Here is a 10,705-nt window from a genome sequence, read left to right on the forward strand (position 1 = left end):
AGTAAGGGTAAAATGAGCATCCAACCTCAAATTTGTGGTCAAACTTAAATCCTTAAAACATGAACTATATAGGAATACGGAAGTGTGCTGGGTTTTGATTGTTTGATATTTTAAGAGGCTGAGCTGGATATGTAACCACAGACCCTGAATTCATGACTTTTCTGCCTCGGTTTCCTTAAGAAACATGCTTTTAAGCAGTCTGAAGTGAAGTGGGGTAGAAGACCTGAGGAAAACTGCCTCTCAGCAAATATGAGTGGCTTTGCAACCTGCTGACCCCATGGCGGGATTTGCAGTTGTGTGGACACCACGTAAGAAAGGTTGTAAAGTAGAGACCTGATAGGGAACACAGAGAAGGAGGGATGTGAGCCTGCCACCCAAACTCCAAGATGGCAAAAAGCATAAATGCCGTGACAGAGCCGACAGAATAACTGCAGTACAGGCTTGCGCAGGCGCTGCAGTATCTATGACAGCAGGAGCTTCTTCCCTAACCTTCTTGTCCTCTCAGTACTTGGCTGTCTGGTAAAACTTATGAACTAATTCCAACAATGTTTTTTAGTTCATAAAGCAAGTAGCTTTACGAACTACTGGGTGTATTTGAATATTTATACTATAGTAATATATGCTTATTGACATGCTGACTAAAACAAATCACAGTTCTAATAACTTTTCGGTATAAATAGTATTTTAGACAGTTAAAAACCTACGTAATATAAAAATCTGACTCCGTATGTGTAAGAGAAAGATGTGTGTGAGTAGAGATTTCTGAAAGTGTTGTACATAATTGTGGAAGGCCAGAGACAATGATCTGCCTGAGTTGGAGCCATTCAGAGTATTTAAAGAGAAAATAGCTTGACATAATTCTTGTAGTTAACTTCCTTATCACTTGATCACTTGATTTAAAGTAGAAGCAGAGCGAGAAAGTCAAATTTTCATTTGTTAGCAAGCCGTGTTCAGATGTTGGAAGCAAAATTGGATTTCTCGTTTGAGCTAAGCGATGGCTGCTTTCATGTTGTCGTTTGACTTTTGTCATTTACTTATGCCCATTTTTTAGGAACTGCATGATAATGCTTAACTATAAAGTGATTTCTGTAAAAGAGTATTCTCGTACTGGGGCACTTTTCACAGCAAATGTTATTCTTTTGGTTGTGGACTACCCCCCCATCTCTGTTGTTCTGACTTGCTGTCCAGAAAATGCTAGCTGAAGCTGCTTTAAGGAAGTGGGTGACACAGTCTTAACAGAAGAGAGAGATGAGTCTCTAGCATCCTTCTCCCCGCTTGAATTTCTGGCTCAAGCATGAAGTGTAGGCTGAGCTGGGTTGGAAATGTGTAAACAAAAGGGATGCACGCTGTCATCTGGTGTTGCTCAATGGTGTTACTCAATGAAGAGAAACACTGTTGCGGACCCTAGGGAGCTGTGCAGAACTCAGGAGTGTAGAGCAGGTGTGTGACTGCTGATGCCGAGGCAGGCTGCTGGGGCCGCGGGCCTGGGAGTGCTGTCTTCAGTTACATTGCGTTTTTATGAACATTCTTGTCAGCATATCTTAAGGTCTCTTCCAACTTTCTCTTGTTACAGTTTTCAGGATTTTGATATCCAGGGATCCAGAAGATGCACTTTGGACTGGTTGACCATAGAAACATATAAGAATATTGAAAGTTACAGAGCTTGTGGGTCCACAATTCCGCCTCCGTATATCTCTTCACAAGACCACGTTTGGATTAGGTTCCATTCGGATGACAGTGTGTCCAGGAAGGGCTTCAGATTGGCGTATTTTTCAGGTGTGTTTTTTAAAAGAAATATGTTGCACTACATTTTGTGGTGTTAACTGCTCAATCATGCTGTAGTAAATTTTCTGAACAGTGTCCATTTAATCATGAGAAGGCCTCAAGGCAGCTGAGATTGAAAATTAGAAGCTAAAGTCAGGTGCCTTCAAATTGAATGTCCAATTTGATGATTTGTATAACCCAAGCATCTTCAATACATTTATCTTGGAAGTAGGCTTTTCTCCAAGCTTTTACCCATATCTCAAACATTGTGTCAGAATATATTTTTTGAGTGAATTACTGGTTTCGTTATACCCTAAACATAGGGTGTAACCCATTCTGCCAGCACAGTTTATATTCTCAGACTTCTGCATTTTTACTTTTCTTAAACCATTTCCAAACATGACCAAGCACATATGGAAAATTCAGAGCGCTGTGGTGGCACCTTCTTCCCGCCACCTGCTTTGCCACCTTCTCTCATCTTTGCAGTGTTTCTGCCGAGTGCTTATCCATAAGTAAACTGTTAGTGGAGAGGCAGCGATGGCCCAGTTGGGGCTGTAGGAATCTGCAAGGGTCTTCCTCGTTCTCTGTTGCTCTTGTTGAATATAAAACATGCTGTACTGAAATAATTAGAATTCTGTAAGTACTTTTTTTCTGTCTTTTATGAACAATTCTTTGAACTATCCAGACTGGTATCCTCCCAAAAGTAACTGCACCTAGTAATAGACACTGGCCATCATCATAAAGTCATTTTGTGAAGTATTTGCAGTTGTATTAAAAGCAAACACTGCAAAATGGAATTATTTCATCAGGATTACACAGAGCATAAGTAATTTAAAGTTAAGATGACAGTTTATCTAAAGCAAGTGTACAGTGTAAAATACACCGCAGCGCACAGAAAATTACTGCTGTGTGCGGGCAGAGACAACAACTACAGGAGAACGGGAAAAGTGCTTAAAAAGTGGTTGCCTGGATGACTTTCTTCTTTAACATGTCTCATGCTTTAACAGTGTGGATGAAGTGTTAAGTTCTTAGGCAGTATGTCCTTTGCCTCGCGTGCCTTACGTCATTTTACTAAATGTTCTGCAGTGAAATAGCTTTCTACAAAATAGAATTGGTCCCTTCTATCTTAGGTAGACATGCAAGCAGCTTAGTGGGAAAGGAGCAAGCATGTATAAGTGGAATTGTTGAGGGTGTAATGCCAGCTCTAATTTCCCACAGGAAGTCTACATATTGTTAACAAAGTGTGTAAAAGCCTTATCACTTAAGCTTAATCATCATTATTATAAAAATGCACACTCCTGTCTTTTGAAGTGTGGGTGTTTTATTTTTGTTCTTCCTTCTCCATTTTCTTCCCTACATTCTCCCAGGGAAATCTGAGGAGCCAAATTGTGCCTGTGATCAGTTCCGTTGTGGTAATGGAAAGTGTATTCCAGAAGCCTGGAAATGTAATAGCATGGATGAGTGTGGAGATAGTTCTGATGAGGAGGTCTGTGCCAAAGATGCTAACCCCCCAACAGCTGCCGCTTTCCAGCCCTGTGCCTACAGCCAGTTCCAGTGTCTGTCTCGCTTCACCAAGGTTTACACTTGCCTCCCCGAGGCCTTGAAGTGTGATGGGAACATTGACTGCCTGGACCTAGGAGATGAGATCGACTGTGAGGTGCCGACGTGTGGACAGTGGTTAAAATACTTTTACGGCACTTTCAATTCTCCCAACTACCCAGACTTTTACCCTCCTGGAAGTAATTGCACCTGGCTCATAGACACGGGTGATCATCGGAAAGTCATTTTACGCTTCACTGACTTTAAACTTGATGGTACTGGTTATGGTGATTATGTCAAAATATACGATGGACTAGAGGAGAACCCACGCAAGCTTTTGCGTGTGTTAACTGCCTTTGATTCTCATGCACCGCTTACGGTCGTTTCTTCCTCTGGACAGATCAGGGTGCATTTTTGTGCTGACAAAGTGAACGCTGCCAGAGGGTTCAATGCTACTTACCAAGTAGACGGCTTCTGCTTGCCGTGGGAGATCCCCTGTGGGGGGAACTGGGGCTGTTACACAGAGCAGCAGCGGTGTGATGGCTATTGGCATTGCCCAAACGGAAGGGATGAAATCAACTGTACCATGTGCCAAAAGGAAGAATTTCCGTGTTCTCGAAATGGTGTCTGTTATCCTCGTTCTGACCGCTGCAACTACCAAAATCATTGCCCAAACGGCTCTGATGAAAAAAACTGCTTTTTTTGCCAGCCAGGGAACTTTCATTGTAAAAACAACCGCTGTGTGTTTGAAAGCTGGGTGTGTGATTCCCAGGATGACTGCGGTGATGGCAGTGATGAGGAGAATTGCCCAGTGATCGTGCCTACCAGGGTCATCACAGCGGCCGTCATTGGGAGCCTCATCTGCGGCCTGTTGCTCGTCATTGCGCTGGGTTGCACTTGCAAGCTCTACTCTCTGAGAATGTTCGAACGGAGGTCAGTGTCAAAGCACACTGTGGCTTATGGCCCAGGGGCTGGCTCAGTTGGTAAAATGTTTGTCACACAAGCATGAGGAGATGAATGTGATGCTCGGTACTTACAAAGTTAAACATGATAGTGAACACACATGTAATTAGTGCTAGTAGAGACATGAAGATCCATGGGAGTCACTGGCCAGCCAGCCTAGCCTAATTGGCAAACTCCAGATCTCACTCAACAAGGTGGATGGTTACTGAAGATTGACACCCAAGGCTGACCACTGGCCTCCAAACGCACACGGAAAAATGCACTCATACATACATCCACACACAAAAACAGAAATTATTTAAAAGTGTGAACAAATGTTTGTCATTAGCTCCTTTAATGTGGTTTACAGATGTATATGTTTAGAATATCTAAAATTAGGATGAAAAGCACAGTAGGCAAAGAGAAACATAGTACTGAACACTGTTTTCGCTTTATCAGATGAGAAAAGTCAGCGTTATCTTTCCTAGGTTTCTGTCTTAGGGGGACAGGCTGTTATGTCAGTTACAGTTTATTGTGTCCTTATAAATTCAGTAATTGTACGTTTCTAAGAGTCCTGTGTTCATAGCACTCTACAAGGGAAAAGGAAATGAGTAAGCCGTGGTTTGACAAGCAGGCTGTCAAGGAGGGAACTGGTGGCTGGGTGAGATGAGAGCAGTGAGAGATCTAAAGTCTCTAAAACAAAGTGGCGTGAGCACCTCATGGTGGGGCCATTGGGGGGGTCCTTGATCACAGAGGTGCCATTGAAATATGTGAGTGGGATATAGAGAAGAGAGACTGCAGAATTCTTCTCTGAGAAAACATGTAGAAGAATGCCCAGCATCCGTAGTTCATTTGCTCGGGAGCCTTGGAAACACACGAAGGATGGAACTCAAGACCTGGCCTTGCACGGTTCAGTGAGAGCTGTGTTCTTGGTTGAATAGCAACAAGTTAGCCATGGGGAGAGTGGGATGCAGAGAGAGCAGCTTCCAGTGTAGGATAAACCAAAAGATGTCAGTGGCAGGGATAGTTCCCAAGAGGCTGTGGCAGGGACAGCTGCCTTCAGTCCTAACAGCTACAGATGATCAATTATCAACGACCATGCCAGACAGCTAAAGATCACACATGGTGCACAGATGCATGGGCCGCAAGAGCCATTGCTGCCTCTTCTCTGAGCAGATATACATAGACATCTTTACTGTATTGCACCAAAAGAGCACAGTGGAGAGCCGGGTCTCCAGTTCCGTCTCTCGTCCTTACCTGCATTGGACTAGTTGAAGTGTCTTCTGGGATCTTTCAATGACTATCTCCTAAAGTCTAGGGATGTGGGATTTAAACTCTGTTATCATGTACAGATCCTTCCTTTTGCAGAGATTTCTAGTCTATTAAACAGAATAACCCAGGTTCTTACTAGCATAAAGCACCCTCTGGACACATGCTCCTCCACCTCAGCCTTCCACTGCCAGAGTGGACATGAGAGTTGAGTTAGCTGGTTGAAAGAGTCAGGTGGTCTTCAGAGCCGACAGTAGGACATTGCTGCTTGCCTTCTTTTGACCGTTTTGTTCCTGTTTACCAAAGATCATTTGAGACCCAGTTGTCCCGAGTGGAGGCAGAGTTGCTGCGGAGAGAGGCTCCCCCCTCATACGGACAGCTGATTGCCCAGGGCTTGATCCCGCCAGTGGAAGATTTCCCTGTCTGCTCACCTAACCAGGTACCATGGGAATTCCGATCTCTGCTTCATCGTGCTCTTAGAGCCTCTGTGTGCTAAAGCAGGGACCCTTCACTTTAGGGTCTTCACAGCCCAGCAGATAACAAGTATGTGGAGAATTGAATTTATAAATTGTATTACATTGTAACAGAATCATACATTTTAATTTTTATGGTTATGAGGTTGTCATTTTTGGGCATCTTTTTAGAATATGTGAGTGTGCTGAAATTTAAAAACTTTGGCCAATTGAACACTTACAGATGTAAGAGCGAATGCTAAAATTTAATGTAGTAACATGTTATTTATGTCAGATCAACCAGTTTTAAGTGAAAATAATTGAAGAGTTAATATTTGCCCCTCATTTGAGGGATAACTTCAAGCTGAATTTTACAGTGTTTAAGAATATGGTGCACTTTCGTTGGGTTGTAACTCATGTGTCTTGATTATTCAAATTTCTCAGGAACTTTTTTTTTTTTTTAACTTTTCAAGCTATAAAAATGTACCATGGTTCGTTTTAGTCATAAGGATTTATATGCATTTAAATTTTAAATGTATTCACATTTATAAAAATTATTCTCAGAATTAAGAAAAATTGATATTTTCTCAGTGACTTAACTCTTTAAAAATAGGACACCATTTCACTTCTGGCACATGTCAGAAGTGTTTAGAAAATCCTTGGTGAGAATATGTAGGTTTTAAACATTTTTTTCTAGTTTCTAATTCAGAATTTATACTGGTCAAATTTTGGGGTGTAAAATAGAAAAAACTAGCTGATGGTCTCTTTCTATCGTTGGCCCTGCCACCATCAGTTTCTCTGAAGGCTGGTGACTCAGTGCAGTGGCTCCTGTCTCCGTCCTCCCCGCTGTGTTCTGTGAAGCTAGTAGGAGCACAGACCATGTGACTGCTCACTCCTAGGACCCTCTGCAAGCTCAGGGGCCTCCCCAGCTCCCTCTGGTTCTCTAGCTCACAAACAGGATGTGAAGGGCTTATCGGAGCTGCTTCCCCGTGGCTGCACTCTATCACTGTGAGGATACAATTACAATCCACTAAGAAAAGAGGTGCATGTAGTAGGGTTCGGACAGCCCAGTGGCCAGAGCATGGCTCTGTTTACACCTGAGCAACAGTATTCCAGAGACAATATACCAACCAGAGACACCCACCTGTTGGCTGAGATTCTGTGCTTTAATGCTCAAGGCCAGCTTCATTAAAGCTATGTTTGTTCCCACTCTATAACCACTAGGTGGAGCTTAAAGACCATTTAAATGATGCACATTTGTTTAAAAAATAATCTAACACTTTCATCTGGAACAAAAGAATTTATCTCTTAATTACATATATTTATCATTGTGTTTGGAAGAGGCTGTGCTCCGCGGTGCCACCCTGTGGTCAGAGGACAACTTTCAGGGGTTTGTTCTCTTTCACCTTGTGGGCGCCAGGTATCAAACTCAGGTGGTTGTGCTCGGAGGCAAGCACCTCCACCTGCAGGGCCGTCTCGAGGGCTCCCAGTTCTTTCAGTAGAGCAAGATACTTTCATTATGTGCTAATTAATTCGTGAAACATTTTGAGACAGGGTTTCTCTGTGTAGCCTGGCTGTCCTGGACTTGCTTTGTACTCACAGAGATCCACCTGCCTCTGCCTCCCAACTGCTGGGATTAAAGGGGTGTGCCACCATGTCTGGCCTCTGTAAATTTTTGAATTATCGGTTTTTAAAAACTAATACAATTTGTATTTAATCATAAACTGAAAAAAATTAAGAAGGAATCCAGATGTATACTTTTGATTTCTGTTCTGTGTTGCAAGGATGGTCAATCTTTATTTGCAATAGTAAAACTGAATCCTCAGTATTCATTCACTTATTCAGTCCTTAAAAACCAGCTCTGTGAAATGTAGTCCCACACTGACAGGCCAGTTCAGCCTTGTATGTCAAGTCTAACTCTATTTTTTAGGAGAATAAAGGACTCCAATCATAAACAATACCATGTCACTTCATGAAGTATGGTAGAGATTTTTAAGTCTTCCCAGTAGATGCCAAGAGCTAGAAACTGTATCTATTTCCTAGGCTTGGATTGGATCATTATTGAGATTCGAAATAAAATAACTTAGAATTGACACAACTGTCGGTGTAATGTTAAGACAAAGTTACAGATTAGATCCTGACAGCGGAGCTGTAGAGGTGAGAGAGTTTAGTTCACCGCTAGGAGCAGTGAGTCAAAGAATGTTATTCATAGTAATACTTCTTAAACAATTAATGCCTAATAATAAAAGGTCTTACTTCTTTTTTTTTTTTTTTCCTCGCTTTCACAGGCTTCGGTTTTAGAAAACCTGAGGCTAGCTGTCCGATCTCAGCTGGGATTTACTTCAATCAGGCTTCCTATGACAGGCAGATCCAGCAACATTTGGAATCGCATTTTTAACTTTGCAAGATCACGTCATTCGGGTTCATTGGCTTTGGTCTCAGCAGATGGAGAGGAGGTTGTCCCTAATCCGAGCAGCAGCAGAGAAAGTGAAAGGAGTCACCCTCACAGAAGCCTCTTTTCCGTGGAGTCTGATGACACGGACACAGAGAATGAGAGAAGGGACATGGCAGGAGCATCTGGTGGGGTTGCAGCTCCTTTGCCCCAGAAAGTCCCTCCCACAACAGCCGTAGAAGCCACAGTGGGAACAGGCGGGAATTCCTCAGCTCAGAGTGCCCGAGGTGGTCACGCAGATGGAAGGGATGTGCCGGGTGTGGAAGCCCCAAGCGTGAGCCCAGCACGTCACCAGCTCACAAGTGCTTTCAGTCGGATGACTCAGGGCCTGCGCTGGGTACGTTTTACATTAGGTCGATCAAGTTCTGCAAATCAGAACCAGAGTCCTTTGAGACAGCTTGATACCGGGGTGAGTGGAAGAGAAGAGGATGATGATGTAGAAATGCTAATTCCAGTTTCTGACGGAGCTTCAGACATTGATGCCAGTGACTGCTCCAGACCTCTTCTTGATCTTGCCTCAGACCAAGGACCAGGGTTTAGACAGCCGTACAGTGCAGCAAACCCCTCGGTCAGAACAAGTAACCGGGATGGCCCCTGCGAGCGCTGTGGCATTGTGCATACTGCGCAGATACCGGACACTTGCTTAGAAGCAACAGTGAAAAACGAGACGAGTGATGATGAGGCTTTGCTGCTGTGTTAGGACGGAATCACCAGAGAGATGGTGTACAAGCTGGAGCAATATCCATTCATTGTTTTGTAACTTCACAATTAAACTAGTTTTAGTTTCAAATGAAAGGTGCAGGGTGATTTCTTACTCTGCGTTGGCCTGCATGGTCAGACTGAACACCGCGTAACTCTGAGCTGCAGTTACTGGGTTAGCGGCTAGAAATGCTTTATGTGTTCGTATTCTTCAGTCGTGTTCTTCCATTTGTCTATACTTGTTTTGTTTTTATTTTTAAATCATGGTACTTTAGTAGTAGAAATATGGCTGCTTTAATTCATTTGAATGTCATTTTATCTGTCTTATGTTAAAAGGTTTCTTTGTACAAAATAGTACCTTCTTTAATTGAATCCTTTATGCTCTTTGCCACCATGTAATTTATTATACTGGACGCTAAGGATGTTAATGTACAAAAAAGAAAACAAATCCTTATAGTCACCTCTTTGTCTGCTACTGGATTTCGTCATACGGACCTCTCAAAGGAAAAAAAATCTCCTCTTACGTTTAACACACAGTGATGTAAAACTTAACATAGAGTTAGAGAAATTGCTGTCGGGAAACAAAACTCTTTTATAGATTTTCTAAAGCTGACTTTAATACTCTAATATGGTACAAACCAATTGGTAAAATCCCAAGACATTTCTGTTTTCATCTCGATTTAGGGACAGAATTAAGCAGATGGAGATACTCTACTATGCATTAAATTTTGAACTTTATAAAATATGTGCAGAAATTGTACACTCTCAGTCTCACCGGGTAACGTCTTTCTCTAGTACAGGGGTTTGCTCGAGTTGGACCCTAGGGATTTGCACTAAGTCCTGTCAAGGTCTCAGGTGAGGTCAGCGCACGGGCGCTCTCACATCAGATGCTATCGTTTGCTACCACAGTGACTATATATTTCCATAGCTTGGGGGGGGCACCATTTTTATTACAACTTGAAATTGCTTTGCTGGTTTCATATTTATTTGTTGTATTTAAAAACTGCATTATTGTAAGAGTGATTTTTCCAAGATATTTTATTCTTGGGGGAGGGGGTCTCTGCTATAATCTTGGAGAAAAGCAAATTTTAAAAAATTGTTCAGCTTGCCCCCCTCTTTAAGTAGAGTGAATTACAAACCCCATTTTTTTATTGTTAATTCTTGTTTATTTATTCTTTAGCTGTCTGTTTTAGTAGCTTAATGATTGGGTATGAAAACGTGTTTGTGTGTGATTATTGCTATTTATTACATTTTGAATACTTTGCTGAATGTCATTTTAAAGCATGTTTGAGGTCTTGTGTATCTGTCCTGTTATGCCGTCAGGAAGACCTGACAAAAATGTTTTAATATGTATCAAGAATTAAAATAAATTTTTTTATTGCCTTGAGGTACTTTTTAAATTAAAGTTGTTCTTTACTTTTGTGGAACTTCAGTTCATGTGGAGATTCAGGCCAGGCGTGACACAGCGGAGGCCATGGAAGAAGGTAGTGGCCGCCGCAGCCATGGTAGTGAGGAGAGGCTCACGCTGGTTCTCCAGGGGCGCTAGCGTCGTTGCCCTTTAAGAAAGCTGCTTCTTAAAGTTTGTCAA

At 42.3% G+C, this 10,705-nt stretch overlaps 1 protein-coding gene across 2 annotated transcripts in view; it reads left to right on the forward strand.

Annotated features, from left to right (window-relative positions):
* Lrp12 (LDL receptor related protein 12) overlaps positions 1–10,504 on the forward strand; it is a 75,617-nt gene extending 65,113 nt beyond the window's left edge. For both annotated transcript variants that reach the window (XM_055626678.1, XM_055626679.1), the window contains 4 exons: positions 1,574–1,776; positions 3,132–4,236; positions 5,821–5,953; positions 8,255–10,504. In XM_055626678.1, the coding sequence (XP_055482653.1) occupies positions 1,574–1,776; positions 3,132–4,236; positions 5,821–5,953; positions 8,255–9,118 (2,305 nt within the window). In that variant the 3' untranslated portion in view covers positions 9,119–10,504. The remainder of the gene's footprint in view (positions 1–1,573; positions 1,777–3,131; positions 4,237–5,820; positions 5,954–8,254) is intronic.
* Positions 10,505–10,705: the final 201 nt, after the last annotated feature.

The sequence above is a fragment of the Psammomys obesus genome, unplaced genomic scaffold (genome assembly GCF_907164565.1).
Source record: "Psammomys obesus unplaced genomic scaffold, mPsaObe1.curated_primary_1811, whole genome shotgun sequence".
In the NCBI taxonomy this organism is placed as follows: domain Eukaryota; kingdom Metazoa; phylum Chordata; class Mammalia; order Rodentia; family Muridae; genus Psammomys; species Psammomys obesus.